The following is a 20771-nucleotide window of genomic DNA, read 5'->3' as shown; positions in this document are numbered from 1 at the left end:
CATGCAGTACTATAAAATGATTTGTCAACCATTTTCATCTCCAATAACTTAAATATTTGAATATCTTGCCTGTTAATCGATCTATATTTAGGTATTTAACTATCAAATGAACTATCAGATATTCCATTACTTTTGTTGAATCACTAAATTAAATGTTTTATAATACAATTTTAGTTGTACGGTAGGTCCCGTAGTATTGCAGCTATGGGCCTTTAAAGTTCATTTTTTCATGTTTTCGGCAGCCTGTAACTCCTAAAGGAAGCGTTTGTGCACCCACGTTGGTCTATATTTTATCTTGGTGTCTGTAATCATCACCCAAACGTTGTCGGTGTTGTTTTGAAACACTCTGTATTGTCCGGTAACATCTGGACCACAAAATGCAAGTGGTGCCCTAAAATGAAAATATAATCACGGGCAATGACGTGACGGCTACGCGTCAGCACAGGACCCATAGCACCACAGAGCCGCTGTCATATTTCACGGTTGAGTGAACACTGGGTCATACGCTTCTTTGTGCGTCCGCCACACATACACAAACACAGAAAAGAGTTTAAACAAGTCTTTAAAATTACGTCTTTAAAGCGAAGGTTAAATTATGCTTTCAAACACAAGCATTTGTAAGAACTACTTTAAAACGTTTTAAACTGCACAAATGTGTTCTGTGTATGACTTAAGAATTCGACAACAGTCGAAGAAATCACACGAATGAGGAATATAAATAAGAATGCATCAAGTTCATAAAGAAGGACCATGATGGACCATTGCATTTTTTATTGATTTTAACAATAAGGATACAACAATGATGAGCCGAAGCTGTTCTCGTCATCATAAATTCCCATAGGTTTGTGGAATTTACATGCTAACAGTTTAGAGAAAAGTATGGGGCCGCTTAATATATTAGTTTGAGTATCGGATACCTACAGAAGTATCAGATATCGACATGTGTATATACATAATATACCCATGTTTTTTTCCCTTTTTTTTCACAGTGACAAGCATGTCCCAGTTATAGAACTCCACAATATTGCACAGTTCTGCCTTTCAATTTACAAATAAATGGACAAACTGAAAATGCACATCAATAACTCAAAATTGTATGTTTTCTTTAAATAAGAAATTTGTGTTTAAAAATAATATGTATTTATATGGATATACATACTCATTTTGCACATATTATCTGTATGTAAATAAACTCATTATTACAAGCAATAAAATTTACAAGCATTAATGAACATAACACATGTACTATGATTTTCTTCTTTTTACAGATACACATAGCAAATCAAACAGCATATTAAGCAAGGCACTTGCTGTTTCAGATGTCGCACTGTAAGTATGACTGGTAAACAGGATTTTACGAAGCACAAAATATAAAATATTCTTAACTGTTGTCACTATTTGTAACGTAACAAACGGCTAACGATTAAACTTATCTAATTAAGCTAAGTAAATTTCGCGATAAATTAATAAAATACTACTTGCTACGGATCGCTTAGCAAATTAATTTATCTCCCCCAAGTAATCATCTGTGCAGTGTCAAATATGCCAACTATTATTTCATCCGGGAAAAAAAAGTAACAGTTATATTTAACTAATGTAGAAATACAGTTAATTAACATTACATAAAAGGTATTAGTTCTCTTGTAAAAACAAAATTTGCCTACAAACAATTTGGAATGATATCGTTGATTTAATAGTCCATTAACATTAGTCACTGGTCTTCGATTTCATTATATTACGCAATCTAGAAACATGTTTACAGCCTATTCTATTCACAATTTCCAGTTTCAAATTTACAATTCTTCGCGAACTTCATTTAAAACTCATCTTGTTAGTATATCATGAGCAAATAAAATATTTTATTACTTTTTATTTTTCCAATACAATGAATCAAAGATTTTTTTTCGTCGTTTACAAGAGCGAGAAAAAAGTGCAACTTTCTACATGCTTCAACCCTGAGAACAATTCCATCATATACAAAGACTTCAGTTCAAACCATTTAACAGCAATTCCGCACTCTTTCCTTACTAATGTAAATTTAAAAAGAGAAAAAGGAAAAAAAGAAAAACAAATTTTGACTATTACAAGAATATGACAACTCTAGATTAGGAAACGAACGTTAAATAAAATTTGGGAGAACTATTAATTATTTTTAACAAAAAAACCTTCTTTTATTTAGACGCTAATAATTTAACAAAATCTTGTTTTGGATAATTGATTAGTGAAATTCAACAAGCAATGACGTAGGTGCAAGACAGTTTGAAGGATACAAATTCACACGTTCCTCTATTAAAATTACTACTGTACACTATTGTTCTTGTCTCCCGTATCTAATTTTCCTTCAATAAAAATTGTTGCAAGAACCTACGGAACTTGAAATTTCAACTGTAAAAGAAACAGTATTATAGATTTATGAAGAGCTTCTTGGAGACGATAGTGAAAGCAGTAAAAAATTAATACATAAATCTGATATGGGTAGAATATAAAGGACATGCTCATACAGCAAAATCATGTAGCATATGTCAAAGCTTCGCTACACCCACCGCCGCCTGTTTGCTCAACGTATAGTCAAATATCCCTTAACTTAAAACTAAAAATTGCTATATCATGAAAATTAAACGAACAAGAAGTGGGAAGAAACCAGATGCTGACACAAAATGCGGCTGTAAGTGATCAGCGTTTTTTAAAACTATTTATTTGAAAAAATAAAGAACACACACACACACACAAATTAATGGATCTTAAATATTTGTTTTCTTAAGTCCTCTACACCAGCGTTTTTTCAGGTTGTGTTTTTGAATTGAACGTTAATCCAAAAAGATAGATCACAAACAAGCATAAATTAAACAACCAATATATTATATGATTTCATAAGGCAACGATGATAAATTCTAATAACATATAGATGTATTATTATGAACTATTATTGAGAGCTTTCAATTAATGGAAAGAAACTAATACAATTTTGTTCCATTAATACCAATACAAAAGTACGGAATTTGAATTAAAACGAAAATTTTCCTTGCTGGTATTTCTGGTTCTCTATGAAAGATCTATTCATTTACCAGATATATGAATGATTGGTACTATAAATGTAGCACGAAATGTTTTAACAATATAGTTCGCATAATGTAAACTATGCAACACGTTTCAAATTGGCTTAAAAGATAGTGGAACACTTGATTGCAATAAAATTTATTACTGATGATTTCTTCTCGTTTCTGTTTGTACGCGCTTAACCTATACACATAGGAACCATTAATTAATGTTTTGAATAAACATTAATGGTAGAAAAGAGAAGAGCTAATCAGTTGTACCAGTCCTCAGTTCTATTTCTGCTTCATTAAGTTACTAGGATGAAGACAGCTATGGGCATATCCTCTATATTACACAACATCCTTAGTACGATAACGCACTTTTTCAAAAATTTATTTCACCATCTTATTACAGTTTAACTAAAAAAAAAAATTTACCGGTTTATTATTCTTTATATCTTCTGATTGCTTTAGTACATGTACTGAAACTTTTGCAGCGCAACAACGAAGTCTGTATTTGACATCAACGTTCTCTTTTGCCGAAAATTAACATATCTATAACATCCAACAAAATCCAATAATACATACAACTCTAACTTAAAAAGATAATAACAGACATTTTCAGTGCTAACTGAAGCAAGCGAATGTAAAACACACACACTCACATTTAGAGAAAAAAAAATGGCAGTGCAGAATTCGGAAAGGTGGCAATCGCAAGTTGCCAGCTTAAGCTAATAAATTTAAATTCATATTTGTAAATAGCACTTCATTAACAAATGTAATTTGCTCCCAAAAAAGAATTAAATGATCCTAAGCAAAACAGAAAATAATTGTAAGCAAAACATGTGTAAAGGTACGCAAAACCAAAATAACTTAACGACTTACATGCTACGGTGTGTAAGAAAGCTAAGGGTAAATCAACAATAATTAAATTTTATTCGAACTAAAATAATTGCTTTCAACTCTTTAAATCACATAATTTTACTTCATTTGGAGCTCAGCTTATTACAATTACTGACGCGAAATGCCCTTAGGACAATTACCAGATCCACTGATGGAATTAAAAGACAAGTCCGCTCAGCCACAAATTCATTTATTTTAAAAAATTTATCTATATAACCCATACGATTTATACATTACACCCTCCGTTCGTTATTCACATACATCCTCATATCAACAAAATGATAACCTTCATCAACTTATTATTTACAAAACATGTGAAACCAGAATTAACAGTGAAGTCATGGTTGATTCCTTCACCCTTGTTACAAAATATAACCAACTGTTCATCATTGGCTTTTCAATTCTTTACCAATGCTGTAGGATACAATTTTATTCCAGTCTATCTTTGTTCGTGTAACCGGTAATTGCCTACGTAATGCCTTGAATGTCGTGTCTGACATTGTCTGGTAATTTTCAGATATCGCTTTCTGGTATTCGTTCTCTGCTTCCTCCACAAGTTTAATGAATTCCTTTGCTGTCTGTACATCACTCTGCAATGAAAAATGTTCAATTTATAAAATGCTACGAATCCGAAATATCTGGTAAACAATAATTAATGTTGGTAAGTTTTGTAGCTACCTTCTTAATAGGCCTTGTAAAATTCAATATATATTATTTCGGTAGCTTTGGTACCTTTCTTAAGTCTTCACTACAGAGAAATTGAACTATCGATAATTTTCGAGTTTTTCTGTCATATCTTCAAAATAAACAAAAATATTTGAAAAGCAGAAACGTAGTGGTCTAGACAATACGATTTTGTATATGATAACCGTTATCACAACTCATCTATCTGCTTTTGGTATGCCGCTATTTACTGAACCCGCAAAAAATGCTAAATCTATCTACAGTTCCAAATCGAAAGCAGATAGATGAGTTGTGATAACGGTTATCACAGGTAAAATCGTATTGTCTAGATCACTACGTTTCTGCTTTTTGAATATTCTTATTTGTTTTGAAGATATTAAAGAACTCTAAAATTAGCGGTAGTTTGATTTCGCTGTAGTGAAGACCCTTAACGGAGTCGGGTTAATTCAAAAGAACATTATAACACTTATCAAAATATTATCTTGTACTTCTTGTGTGCAAGGCTGGGGAGTGGTAAATTCAACAATCTTGAAATATCAGAATCCTTTCTCCTTTGGTATTTTTATTTCAAATACTTATTTCAAATGTTGCACTGGAAATAAATTTTAAAAAAATACTTTCCTTTATAAATAAATAAATAAATAATAAACCTAAATCTGTCATCCAATATACTTTTGTATTGTAAATGAAAATGAAAATGAAATGTTATCTTTGTTTTACACCCAACGGTTATACCAGCTAAGCTAAAGGAGACTGTGAAGATGAGAAATGAATGTAATGGTGGAATGAATAGTGGAAGAAAACGGGAAAACACCGAGAAAACCCACGCACACAGTGTTTGTCCACCACAAAATCTACTTGGTGCGAGCTAGGATCGAACCAGGGACCCCACACACCAGAGGTGAACGCTCCACCACTGAGCCACCAACCCCATACTAATGGCAAGAAACAAATGGTAAGCAACAATGCACACAGCTTATCAAATAGTAAATTAAAAATTTTGATCATTTGTGATGCTACCCTACACTAGAAAACAACTACTTTTCAACAGTCATTTAACTTCACAATGAAGCAAGAGACTTCGGAACCAAAGATTAATTGTGTCAAGATCTAATTACCATCCAGAATCTCATTTTGGTCAAGCATGAGCTGGCAACAACAAGATATGGGTTTTTATAAATATCAAACCAATAAAGTTTATCATTTAATTTTTTAATAGGCAGAAAGTGTAAATAAGTATTTTTTAATAGGCACTTGTAAGTATCAAAGTATTTCCAATTTTCTACTTACGTTCCAGAATTTAGTCATGTGATATACACAAACACAAGTATATTGGATTTTAGAAGTTGGACGAAAATAAAGAAAAAAATACAAATTTATTTGTTTCATGTGTTATATTGGAAAAACTATCTTATTGGAAGAAGCACCAAAGAAACAAGGACCCACTTTTTAAGATTTTTTTAATTTACCGCTCGCCGGCTTTGCAAGCACAAAGCAAAAAATGATATTTTGAAAAGTGATGTGATGTGCTTGTGAGTTACTCAATTCTATTGAGAAAAAGGGAGTACAAATCACTCATCACACCTAGCTCGACAACAAGTTGTGTGTCAACTAGAGCTCTTTACAGATCTAAAGCGCAAATTTAGTTTTCAATATAAAACTAGTATAATGAGCCAAGGACTACTCTACACAAAATAGGTACGTCTCATAAGCGCCATATCTCCAATGTTTTCAGATACTAATATATTGTTCTAGTTTTTTCGGAAAGTTTTGATACTTTCATTATACTTAGAAGTGTGGCTACAGCAATGAAAAATATTGGGGTACATCGTACATTCAAGATATTACAAAAATGCAACTATGAAACTACAGCTGATTATAAGGACACAAATAAGATACCACCGTGGTAAGTAAGTGTACACTTCTAAACTGTATGAACTTTAACGCTTGCAAGAGTTGTGAAAGCTGTCAACAATAAAATACAAATATGTTAATTATCTTTAAATTATCTTCCTTTAAATCGGAATTAACATTATATAACAACTTTTAAATAAATTCAAATTAGTCTCATCGAATTTCTAAAACTAAAAAAAGTTTATATATATCATTCATTCACCCATTTACGTGCATGACATCCTTTGCCTGCTGGGTCTGGAAGATGCTATAGATAATGCTACAGCTCGAGTTCGAAATTTGAACGTTATTGAACTGTTTAAAAGTTTTCATCAATTCAAACGTGACTTAATATGTTTACCATTTTTTCTTCTCCAAGATTCCACAATTATAAGTCAAAAATTGAAATTTTCCATTACAGTTTACATATTGACAACATATGTTCTGACTCAAACGTATATTACAAATTACAAGTATTAAATTTCACAATCTTATTTTATAAAGAAACACACTACATCGAAATGAAGTGTAAGCCTTTCTACTCTCTTCATAATGGTACTTTGAGAGAAGTTTTTCTGATTATTCATATTGGCAGGAAAACAAATATAGGTATGTAATACTAGCCGTTTAATAATACTTGAATAATTTATAGTGACAAATATTGTAGATTTTTAGATAAAATCGTTATTTGCGTCATATTTACTCCAAAACAGTATTAAGTACTAACAAATTTTGAGGTGCTGAGATTCATAACATACTGTTTGGCTTGGAATGAGTTGAATGAATAGGCCTTGTAAAATTAAATATGTATTATTTCGGTAGCTTTGGTACCTTTCTTAATGGAGTCGGGTTAATTCAAAAGCACATCATAACACTTATCAAAATATTGTCTTGTAAATTTGTAACAGGGATTCGTAACATACTGTCTGGCTTGGAATGAGTTCAAGCCATTCAGAAATGCTAAAAGAAATTTGAAATTCATTACTTCAAAAAAAAAAAAAAAAAAAAAAAAATTAATTACGGTCTGAAATTGAAAATATGTACGAAGACACAAGTAGAAACAAACTGTAGCTGGTAACATTTTAACACAAAAAATGTAAGCAGAATTAGGCAACAAAGAAATAGTGTCAAACGATCATCAAAGGAAACTAAATTTTGCTCATTTTTTCTTTCTTTTGTAAATTTTACAAGCAAGGCTATATATGAAAATCCTTTTTAACGAATATTCATTTCTTCCTTTGTTCTTCATTACTTCCGAAGAAATTACATTCACCAGATGTAAGAATATAATAACTGTCTACGTGGTGAACGGCAAAAACACTCCAATTATTTTAAAAGCTATTTCTTGCTAACACGACTTAAACAACGCTATTTATCGAAAAGTACACTGTTTCAGCTTGATGTTGCATATTCTGAAATAGAAAAAACTGTTACGCTGCAGCAGTAATTTGTTCTGACTTTGCAAAAGCAGTTTCTCAATTGTAGCATAATGATTTCACTTTTCACAAACGAGGTAAAAATCACACTAAATACTACTCGCACCATGGTATCGACCTTCGGGCACAATATTGAATTTTTTAAAGCGACCTTGACGATACGATATCCGCGACAATAGGTTGATATTAAATAGTTAATTTAAAAATCTTCAGCCTAACATGTGTTTGTGACATGGCAGTGGCGGGACATCATCGCATGTACACTGTCCCTTAGATGGCGAAGGGCAGTTGTCTAATCACTTTTAATTCCTTCCACCAAGTATAGCGTGCTGTTGTGAGGCTTAACAATAATGGAGATGTCGCTAACGGATGTGACCACGGAAGAACAGGGGACTGTGATACACTTTCTTCCTGTCATCTTCAATGAGGCTGCCAATTACAGACACTGTCAGATCAAGAATGTGATTTATCGACTTGTCTCCCTCAACACAGCCATAGCCAGTCCCAAGCCGTGTTTTGATAAATGGGTAGAGACTCAAGCCGTAAGCCCTGGCCATCTTCTCCAACGCTTCATATGTTTGAACATTATTGTGCGGCTTGAGAGAATCGCTTTCTGTCCTTGACTTTTTCTTATAGAGTATGAGGTGACAAGAGATGGACACAGGTGGAGATGGTGACGGCTCCGCTACCGGGAAAGCCAAGGTGCCAGAAGAGGTTATTTTTGTCAGCTTCCTAAACGAATCAATGACACAAACCGTTGGGCCCAGGTGTGTACGTGGTACATCACGTTACGATCCAGGCAGGCTTATTGTAGCCTCCCCTACTGGGAAAAAGCGGTTACTTCCTCTCAAATGAGAATAGCCTGGTTCAGACTGACTTATCACCAATTGGTACCGGTAATATACAGGCACCTCTTAAGTAAAAGGAGGTACGCAGGGCCTGATACCCTATCGTCCCTACCGGGGGAGGGAATCCTTCAGGATACCTTGCAAACGGGATCCCTCCTTGGGTCCGGGAAGCGGAGGCTGGACGCCTGTACAGTAACGCTTAGCGATGTGGAACGGCAAGTAGGTAGGCAGCGTCAGCATCCGAAATCCCTCAGATTATCCTGAGGTTCCTGGTTGGGTTTGATTTTGCCGGGCTGTGATCATACCGCGGGATCGGGTTACGTTCTTCAAGGGGAAGTTGAGCTCGCTTTATAACGCTCGGATGTCGTCAGTATTCATGATGGTACACCTGATGTTTTACCTTTAGTTAAGGTGTCTATCTAAACTACTGGGATAAGGAAGAAGTGAAAACATATGTAAAAGAAAAATATAAGATTTCAAAAAGCGCTAAAAGCAAAGAAATCTTTGAGTTTTACGTCCCACGGTTATGCCGGTTAGGCTAAAGGAGACGGTGATTATGAGTGATGAATGAAATGGTGGAATGAAGAAAGTGGGAGGAAACGGGAGAACCCCGAGAAAACCTACGCACACGGTGTTTGTCCACCACAAAGTTCACTTGGCGGGGGCTGGGATCGAACCCGGGACCCCAAGCACCAGAGGTGAACAGCGCTAAAAGCAAAGAAACTAGTAATTCAATTAGTGTTATTTATAAAGAAAAAATTGAAGTCTGTGCCAAGCCAAACAGATTAATGCCTCATACAAATAACATTGCTATTATAATTTTATATTATCCATTAATTTGTTTGGCTTAGCACAAACTTCAATTTCTTTTTCTTTTCTTTTTTTATATATATATAAAAATTATTTATTTTCTGTTTTTAACATTTTATTGATAAACTGATTAACGTATATATGAATTGAAGTTTTTATTCGAATCTCTAATATGTTCCATCACTGGTGTGTTGTATTTAGCAATACCCATCTACTCTTTTCACATTGGCAAACAATTTCATACACACCTAAGTGGACATCAGGTTCCATACAACAGCTCTTACATTTAGTCCATTCTTCCTCAAACTGTCTGAAATTTGGAATATTGTTTTAAAGATATGATGAAAATATTACTCTTATACTTTAGGTTGGTCTAGTTAGGCTATAGAAGTATCTCAAGGTACTATCTTTATTTGTTGTTTAGCCTTCTCACGTTCTGTGCGTTGTGTTTTCTTTTACTTTCTCTACACCAAGCTAAAAGACAATGAGACACTTAATGTTATAAGTACTTTGTTATTAATATACTTACAGATATCACAAGGACTTCCTTCACTTCTTTGGAACTAACTAATTGAACATTACCATCTTCATAATAGTGAACCTGAACCTTAAGCACACCTCGCAACTCGGCTGACCCTGATGAGAAGGTAACTGACCAAACCGAACGCCAGCGACCATTCCTAAAACAAAAATAATTACTGCTGTATGTACAAAGTTACTTTATTCTTAATAATGAATCTGATCAACATAAGTACATTAACTATGTATTTTATTGGTATGAAAAAAAAAAAATCTTCGTACCTTTCATTGCACAGAATAAACAACAAAATGGATCATACTTTAAATTGTTATGCTAAGTCTTAAAAGATTTCGGGATTAGGGTCGACTATATTTTATAATGTCAACGGTAAAGAAGAAAAGTTAGGACATTAACATAATACTATAAAATACACGAACTAAGAAAGGGTGTTATGAATGAATGCATGCAAACCAACTCAGAATGTAAGACTAATGAGGACAACAGTATTGCGCATTCTTAGTACGTTCTCTAAAAATATGCAGTCTATATTTAAAAGTAACTTTCCAGCAATTTGGAAATACTAAACAAGAATTAACTACTCAATTGTAGAAACTAGTGTACATAAAGGAACCTATTTACATATATTAGGAGATGAAGAAGAGAGAAGATACGTCACAAGTATTGGAAAATGAAATTTTGCTTCCAGTTGGTAGTCACTGCCATCTAAAATGCAATTCTAAGAACCTGTATTGTAATGATGTGGGCTTGTGTTCAAATATTTCAAGTAAATCCAATAATTCTACTCACCAGTAATTTTTTGGTTGGAACTGATGATCTTCTATACAAGCTATCAAAGTAATAGCATTCCCTTGGGATTTGGCGAAGACACTGCAAACTCCATTCTTGTAGTGGCTAGAAGTATAGTTGGAAAACTCAGCCTCCAATGCAGCTCTCCAAGGTTCTGCTGTTTTGTCATGTTCATAAGGCTTAAAGAAACGGGGAAAAACAGGTTGACATCAAATAAACATACATAAAATATTGAACTACCTATAACTTGAACAAGTACAGCCTTTAGGGGAAAAAGAAAAAATTGTTAATGCATTTTAATTGTTGGTGCATTTACAATAAATAGTGCAAATATATATGTCTAATCACACACAGGGAACAGCAAAGCCTTTTTAAAAATAGGTGAACAATAAAATTACATGAATTAGCAATAAAAATAAATCCTGCCAGTTTCAACGTGTGTTCTGTTGACCCAATACCTCAATTTCTATAACATTACAGAAAACGGGAAAGCTTTATAATTCTTAAATGAAGAACTTGATTTTGAATTTAATGAAAAGTGGAATAAATTAGTGATTGTGATATCTATAAACATATTCGAACAGCTGTGGTCCTCAACTGTAACCCGATATGTTGGTAACAGTGTTACTTAATAGCTTATGATGAAAATCTGGGTAAAGAAGTGTAAATGTCAATGAGAAATCATTTTTGAACTCTAGTTTTTAGAAGTACACACCACTCAAAAATTAAGAAATGCAATGTTTGAAATCCGATTATACAATCAATGCTCAGTGGTTCAAAATGAGAAAAAAACATTTTTTTGATCACTAGTAAGGGTGATATACTTACCTGGTAATCAGAAGCTTCCTTCCTCAAATGATCGTATTTGAAGCTTTGTTTTGATCTAGGATCATAGAACCTGCTACCCCCTAAATCGTTATTATCGGTGATCAAAGCGTAGTATTCCGATCCTTCGAGTTTTACTGGTGTTAACTGGTCCTTGTTGTACTGCGAAAATGCTCTGTAACATTTATAAATAAATAAATAAAAACGACAAAGTGTACAATATTTCAGCATGCCAAGATCTAAATAATAAACACAAAATTCCCTCATGACAACGAAATTAAGTTCTCGCTCTTTGTGTGGGAGTACTGGGTTTGATTCCCGGTAAAGAGTCCATATACAGTAGTTGCTACATAAGTTCACGTTAGAAGTTGTGTTGAAAAGGGACACTAAACTCCAAAACAACCAATTAAATATGTGACACAGATACATCAAACACTAGCTTTCAACAGAAAGCTGAAAGCAGAAATCGATACGTAAAGCTTTAAACTACATACACTGTCAATGCAAAATAAAACAGAATAACAACTGAACATAAAAACAAAACTGCAAGATCAAATCAACACAAAATATCTTACTATACAGCATTAATAAATGTCAAAAAACTTTTATCTAGGTACAAAAGTATCTAATATGTATAGCTACATTTGTGAAGAAATAAAATCTTTAGTTTTACGTCCCACAATTATGCCCTTAGGTAAAGGAAGACAGATAATTAATAATAATAACTGAGAGAATAGGTGGTTGAAGTGGGTGGAATTTTCATTTATACACATGGTTTTCGAGAAATAATAGTGGGGTTTCGTGGAGTCGATGGCACTTAAGTAGGTGAATGAAATGCTGTTTTGTTTAGCAACTCAGATTTTTCAGTGCGAAAACAAATGCAGTGCTACTAGAATCCACTATACTATGACAAAAAAAAAAAAAAAAAAAAAAAAAATCCATTTGCATGTCAGTATGTTTCTGTCTGCACCATATACGACACAACACACGTCTACACGATCATACCAGACCCTATTGAACATGTCTGACGTAACAGTCACAATGGTGCCTCATTTATTCTTGCTTTCTTGTGGGTCACATTATCGATTTCAACACGATTTACAATGATTTTGATAAACCACCACAAGGAAAATATCCAATGGTGTGAGATCGGGAATTCTTGGAGGCCAATGAATGTATCACTGAAGTAGGCCCACTGATCTCCAAAATGAACATTCTAAACATGTGAAACAATACAAGCAAAGTGAGGAGGTGCTTAATCGTGCTGAAAAATAATAAACAGCGTCTGGTGTGAAACTGCTCATAACGTAGGCATGTGTAGTGCTGTGAATGGTGCAATATACACACATATCGACATGGAAACGAACATATTTCTTCTCCATAAAGTATAATGGATTCTGATAGCAATGAATTTGTTTTTGCAATAAAACTATTCAGTAGCCAAACAAAACAATCTATCATTGAACCACCCATCCAAGTGTTATCAGTCCTGCACACCAGCCCCATGAAACCCGACCATTCTTTTTCGAAGACGCTTATATTTAAGGTTTTCCACCCAGTATAAAGTTAGACAAGGTGTCCAGCTTAAACGTCCAATTAAAATAATAATAATAATAATAATAATAAAACGTAACTTCCGACATAATTAATATATTTCTACGAAGTTTAGTTCTAAAATAGAGAAACTGAAAATGTATTTTTTTTTATATACTTAATAGATTTAAATACGTGTACCATTTATAGCACGACATATGTTGAACCTGTATTCTACCTCTTGCCACGTGTTGTTTAGCATTTTCGGTGTAACGTTGTTGTTAGCAGCACGAATGCGATCACGCAGATCATGGGCTGGGGAAATTCCCAAAGGAAAAAATCAAGTGGTGTAAGGTCAGAGCTTCTAGGTATCCACGAAACTGCCCTGCCAATCCCTGCCAATCCACCGCCCTGGACTGCTAGCCGTTCAAAACCTCACACACAATTCTAGCGTAAGACACAGTGCGCTATCTTGTTATAGATTGTGTTTGCGGGGAGTTGTGGCAGCGCGTAAAGCTGAAACATGTCTAGGTAAGTCTCTCAATTCATGGTATGTTCCGTGAGAAGTAAGGCCATGTAACTGTTCATTAGCACACACACTATACCAGCGTTTCCCAACCGGTGTGCCGCGAGGAATCGAAACAAAATTATTAATTTTATAGCAATCAAATTGCAAAACGTAGGGAAAAAAGTATATTTATATTTCACATTACTATGAACCTCTACTACGAATCTACAATTTTAAGTTTCATACCGGGTTACTGTTCTGTACATTTCTAATATTGAAAAAAAGTATTTGTTATCATTGTTATGACCATTAGTGCTTATTTATTGTTGCACACTATTTCGTAACTTGAAAATTTAAAATATCATTCAATCCTTTCGACAAATTACCTACATTTGTGTTTTAAAAGTAAGAGATTTGTTTGTTCATTCGTTATTTAGTGATCTCAGGTTGGATAGAGTTTTTAAAAAGAAAGCGTATTTTTAAAAACCTGAGTTCAATATTTATTGCAATTGTTTTCTATTTTTAAATTAAAATGTAAAATAAGCATAATGATTTACCACGCGGAAAACCCAGTGATGGAGTTTTCTTCTCTGTGACAAGGAGACCAATAATCAAAGAAAAAATATGACTGTATTTTATATATACAAATAATATCTATAAGTGTGCCGCGAGAATCCAAGTAACACCCGTAGTGTGCCGCAAGTTGAAAAAGGTTGGGAAACGCTGCACTATACATTCACTTTTGCTGTATCACTTTCGTGCTCCCTCACGACATGGGGTGGTTCTGTTCCCCAAATCTGGCAATTATACTTGTTTACTTTCCCGAAACTGTACAATGTGCACTCATCAGAAAATTAAAACATCGGGAAATGACTACTTTTCATCAATTATTGTAAGCATTGCTTTAATTAATGACGACCCGACAATGACTGCAAACTTCCGATTTCAAGAATATGTCGCATTGATTTTTTTTTTTTTTTTTTTTTTTGTTTGTTTGTTTGTTTTTTGTAGTCGACACAAGACGAAAACAATGTTGCACCAGTGTTACAGACTTCAGCTCGGCTAAAACTAGCACACAGAAAACCTCCTGTGGAATTCACATCGCTAGTGATGGTTTCATGGTGTATAAATTGTACACAATGCAGTATTGCGCATTCGAACTGTGAAGACAATCGCCTACGACAAAAAACAAAAACAAAACAAAAAAATCTCAGATTGTAGAACCCAGCTTTGTAGCAACAGAACAATTAGATGACGTTTAAGCCGGACATCCAGTATTTTTCAAATGGCACCAAAAATTTCTTGTGCATTTTAAATCTATAATAGTCCTGTAAAATTCCACTTGCTCGTCAATGTTGCATGCTAAAATCGGTTCACGGTTTCCTCGTGGCTATAGGGTTAGCGTACGCAACTTTAGTGCTGGAGGCCTGAGTTTGTTTCCCGGTGCGAGGTCATGTAGTTTGAATCCTACGCTAAGCTGTAGGTCTGCATGTCATACCCTCGTTGCTGAACGAGACGCTCAACTAAAATCGTATCCTTAGAGCGGTGCAATGTCTCAAATATCTGAAATACGAGTCTTCTGTAACAATAAGGACAGAAGCACGATAGAAGTCCCTGGCCACTACACTCAATTTTCTCACTAATTCCGTAAACTAAATCATGTTGTGCTGTAATTATTAATGAAACCTCTTTTGTGAAATACGAACAAAATAATGGAGTTTTCGAACACTTCACCCCAAAAAGTAAGCTATAAGTAATGACTTACTATGTTATTATTGAGATATTTATATATAAAATAAAATGTCGCGTGCGTCTACCTCACAACTGTCAAAAACAAAAATTAAAAAAAAAAAAGTAAACTACTCCTTGTGGATATTCCCATGAAAGTGACTTATGCAACATTACAGTAATATTAAAGAAACACTTACTTATAAAAGAACAAAATAGTCTGAGTAGTTTCTGAGAAAATCTTCCCAAAAGCTCACCCTTAAGAATACACTATCATTCACAGTTTATATAACAAATGAGTTATACCATATTCTCACGTTATTAATGAAATTAAACAAAATCACCTGATTCGTTGAAAAAACTGTCCGAAAAAAATTCACCCCCAAGAATAAATTACCCCTCGTAATATTTTCAGGACAAATAATTAACACGACACTTATATAAAGGTCCTCAGTTATATTTATATCTAAACTAGGCTACTAAACCCACCGTAACACATCTTATATTGCATTTAATATTTTCCTTTTCATTATGGCACATAATTACTAAAATACATACACACCTCAAAGATTATGCTTGCAGCTTTTTAAAAGATGGTTCCGGAATTATATATATTGATACTTTGTTGCTATGACAACGAATCTCTATTTTTTTAACAAACAGCAACGTACATCAACAGCAAAACAATTACAATTTTTATATATATCGTTTTTATATATTTCTTCTTCCTTTTCTTAAATAGCTTGTGTATCAATTGAAAGTACATTCTGTCCAAAGATGTTGAAATACAAGTATAAAATACATGTATCGTTGTATAATTTATAACATATTGTCAGGTTATTAATGAAATATTTAATTATGAAATATCAACAAAATCGCCTGGGTTGTGTTTGACGAAATAGTCCGAAAAAATCGCCACGGAAAAACTACCTCGTCTCAATTTATCCCAGAGAAATTACTTATACTACAGTATGAAATTGTAATTGGAAAACAGATTTATAAAATATAAACAAATTCGTTACAGTAGATTGAGAAAATAATTTTTGATTGTCACCCTTCAGTAAACTATCCTTAATTTTAAGAGTACGAATAAAATTTGACTCCCCTCCCTAAAGAATCACGCAAAAATCTCAAGTTTAAAATCTTGTTGAGATACGTCGAATGTTACGGCCTCTAGACGAGTGTGCACCACGACGAATGGACGAGCATATGTTGAACGATTTTATTTTATTTTATTTTATTTTTTATTTTTTTTTTTATTATTATTATTTTTTTTTTGTATCTATGGGCCATGAAACGTGTAAATCCGTTGATATCCCGCTGTTTTTTTTTCGATCCTTCTCTCTTTTCTCCGCTGAAAAGTAAAGTAAAAAAGAGGGGGGGGGGGGTAAGTTAAACGTAGATTGTCTTAATATTTTGACCGAATTCCAGATACATAAGATAAAAGTTATAGGAAGCTACAGCCAGTCTCTATATCTCTGTTATCACATCTTCTATATAAGAAATTTTCCGGGAAGTGCGTACGGTTTTGTTTGTGACTGCAGAATAGTTTTAAATTCTTTACGAAAGTTGGAAATAATGTATTCCATAATCATCCTGTTTGACATTCAACTTCAAAATCCCTTTTCTCACTCCTTTTACCAATGAATTGGGAATGAATAGAAAGATTAGGTGCGATTTTCTGTAACTGATTCCTCCCACCCTCAATGTTACTTGAAACTGCATTAAACATAAACAGTTGATTTTATCACTAAATATATTTAGCATTTACTACATTTATTATGATATTTGGTAGGAAAATGTTACATTTCAAATATATATAGTTATGTAGCATACTTATACCCAATTACCAAATATATACTTGCATCTATACTCATTAGCCAATTACCTTTTGTACTTAGCACAACACTGTACTTACTTTTGAACTCTGGGCTTAAATATTACTATTAAATACTGATATATAAATATTACAATTATATATATATGTATGTATCACTTACGATGAAGCACCTTCCTTCAGCAAGGTATCGTTATTCAATAGTACCCGTACATCTGAAAAAAAAAAATGAATGTATATAGAACCCTGTAAATTCATCTGAATCAGTTTATGAGCAGAGTTAGGATTTCTAGGAGCGGTTTTTATAAGAAAAGAGGAAAAGAAAGGTGCTAAAACAAGACAAAAAAATTAATACAAACTACGTATATATATATAAAACGCTTCTATATATGTGTGTGTATAGTGTGTAGCAAACTACTGAACAAATTTAAATTTTACCGTGATTTAGGCAACGAGGAAGAATTATTATTATGTATTTTATTCTTTTCATTACAATGTATGTATTAAAGCAATATTTTCACAGATCATAGACTTTCACATTCATTTAATTAAAAATTGTTGAAGCAATTTTGTCACTGATTTGGAGAAAGCACTTGCCTATTGCCTCAAAAGCTATTATTAATCTACTGTCATTTATTATGTAGTCATACATCTTAGGGTTATCAATTATTTTTTTGAACATCTGTATATTAAGTTTTCTGAACAAGCAAACCAATTCCAGAAAGCGTTTGGGAATCTTCACACTGTTCTACAAGGGGATAGCGAGGTCTTAGCATCACAATGATAGAAACTGTTGAATTAATGTTATAACTAGAAAACTAGACGGAGGCACGACCATGTTTACCTAAATCGAGTACGGAGTTGTGATAAAGTTCTTTCATCTTAAAGAAAAATATGTATAAACGATATGTAAAATTAGGGAAGATGGAAACGTTGGAAGAGAGAATTCAAATATGTCGCACATGTTTACAGGATGACCCAAAACAACATCGTCTGTCAACGGCTACAGATTCAAGCCTGGTGGTAAAGTTCAGCAGCTAGTGCTTCGAGATAGATGTGTGACTATAGTTGTTTAGCCAGGGAAGTGACCAATAGTAGGGAGTTCCTTCATACCGTATTACACATGTTATTCTGCATATGAGCAAAGTGGGAGCAAGCTGGGTTTCCGACTGTTGACAATTTCAAAAACAGCAAGTTTGCAATGTGCACAAAGCCTTTTGGACCTACGTCACACGAACAAGGATCCTTTTGTAAACAGTATAGCGACTATAATGAATCTTGAATGCATCTATTTGACCCTGGAAACCAAGAAAATGAGTAAAACATGGAAACATACCTCGTCCCCTACCCCAAAAAAGGCTAAGTGCAGCATTCATCCACAAGGTCATTTCTGTGATTTGAGACCATAAGATGTGATCTAGACCGTTTATTCTAGAAAAGTGCTACAATCACAGAAACATATTGTACCAACCTGCTGCAAAAGTTACGGGACGCTACCAAAGCCAAGAGACCTAGTTTCCTTTCGAAACGTGTTACTTCTAGCGGAAAGTGCATCAGCACACCAAACTGCAGAAACATTCACTTTATGCGCCAATGTGGCTACGACCCTTGGCCAACCACCATATTCACCCGATCTAGCTCCATTCGATTACTTCCTCTTCCCAAATATGAATGAAATAAAAAAAAAAAAATTGCGAAGTAGGCGTTTTGCGGGTAATGTGGCCATTAATGCGGTGGAACCCTGGTTTGCCTCCAACTCCGCAAACTTTATGCAGATGTTATTAACATTAATATAAAGCATAGGTGAAGGAAATATAAAGCAATACGAAGTGCATACACGTGGAGAAAGATGGGTCCGTAGAGAAATTGCAGATCCTAGCTCATTTCTATCAGTGATTGTAAAAACTGTTTGTCCCCACCTAGTATTTCCTTTCAACACTAGCTATTTATCACAAAACAAAAGGCAGCTCTCGGTTGATAAGAAAAGAAGACAATTGACAAATATATCATTTTTTCTGCAGAAGTCATTTATTACTTAATTTTCTACTAGTTTTCTTCAGTTCCCTTTAATAGGGTTGAGATTGGGGCAACATTTAGCAATCCCGGCCGTATAACATAGGTTTGACTGGTGTTCTGGCAGTGGCGTAAGGCAAGAATTTTAAGTTTTGAAATGAATACCGCCGGTTAGATCCTCTATAGAACAACTGGTTGACCAGAAACAACAAAATATTCCAAGTGACAAGCGGGCAAAAGGAAGTCCGACAGCGTGATATCTTGTCTTTGTGGATTTCCTGTAATACGAAGAGGTTGTCCATAGATGAAAGCAAGAAGTGTCCAATGGTTAGGGTAAGGGGTGGTCGTTGAAAGAAACTCATCCTCTCTATATATATAGTGTGTAATAATCTACCCCTCCCCGCGCTCTTGGAAACGAACATATGAACGCCCATGCCTGTGTAATCAATAATTTTAAAAAATATCTGTACATTCACCCCAACATTACAATGGGTAAATATGACACTGGTGTTAATAAAAGATTATTAACTAAGCAAATATTACATATATAATATCCACACTGTTCCTTGTGACTAATATTCTCATTCAAATGAGGAAAAAATTAGTTCAGTATTGACAGCTCTTTTACATCATGCCAAGACGTTACACTGTGGCAACGTTTTGGCTGTCCGATTGTTTGCGCTCGCCAAGACATCTTCTTTAATTGAAATCTTCAATCCATTGTTTGCGGTTAAAAATCTACACATTATGAAAGAACTTATGATGACTGGTGACGGCGTCGGTGATGTATCGGGTGGCCAACGAAAAACCTGTTGAAAAGTTTGCAATGAAACTCCTTATGTTGTCGGCACCAGTAATTGTTGCTAACGGTTGTGTTGCGGCATTTACGTAGGATGGGGCCTCATTGCTGTTGCATACTCAAGACAGTGTAGAGCCATGCAGATTAGGTGTAGACGAGCGTGTGATGGCTGTTTGCAAAATGTATTCCATCAGCAGAGAATAACAATAGTTGAGGTGTTTGTGTTCACCGGTTCCTTTAGGGAGAAGCAGGAAAATTAGTGTAGGTGTTCCTGCAACGAGCAGTATTCAAGGTTTGGTGAAAAAATGGCGAACAACAGGATCAGTGGAAACGCCAAAAAGAATCGAACTCCTTCCGCCCGTACACCTGGTGAGTCCTTTTTGATATCGTAGTATGGATGTCAAGAAGTCCTCTGAAGTCAACACGTAAGTTATCATACGAAGTAGGTATTCTGCGCAGTATGTGTGAGCGTTTCTACACAGTCTACAAATGAATCCATACAAAACGACATAGGTCCAAGAACTTAAAGAGGGAGACAAGGCCAAACGTGTCGATTACTGTACGTGGCTTCTTTAAAATAATGCGAGTGGTT

General features: G+C 34.3%; 1 protein-coding gene across 1 annotated transcript in view; it reads right to left on the bottom strand.

Annotated features, from left to right (window-relative positions):
• Positions 1–734: 734 nt before the first annotated feature.
• The window catches only part of LOC145688179 (F-actin-capping protein subunit alpha-like), a 37839-nt gene continuing 17802 nt past the window's right edge, over positions 735–20771 (bottom strand). The window contains exons 3-7 of the mRNA XM_081762035.1: positions 17531–17582; positions 11765–11936; positions 10937–11115; positions 10139–10289; positions 735–4528 (exon numbers count right to left, since the gene is read on the bottom strand). Of these exons, the coding sequence (XP_081618161.1) occupies positions 4325–4528; positions 10139–10289; positions 10937–11115; positions 11765–11936; positions 17531–17582 (758 nt within the window). The 3' untranslated portion in view covers positions 735–4324. The remainder of the gene's footprint in view (positions 4529–10138; positions 10290–10936; positions 11116–11764; positions 11937–17530; positions 17583–20771) is intronic.

The sequence above is a fragment of the Thermobia domestica genome, chromosome 6 (genome assembly GCF_964235325.1).
Source record: "Thermobia domestica chromosome 6, izTheDome1.hap1.1, whole genome shotgun sequence".
In the NCBI taxonomy this organism is placed as follows: Eukaryota; Metazoa; Arthropoda; class Insecta; order Zygentoma; family Lepismatidae; genus Thermobia; species Thermobia domestica.
This window is presented reverse-complemented; position numbering and strand designations above follow the sequence as displayed.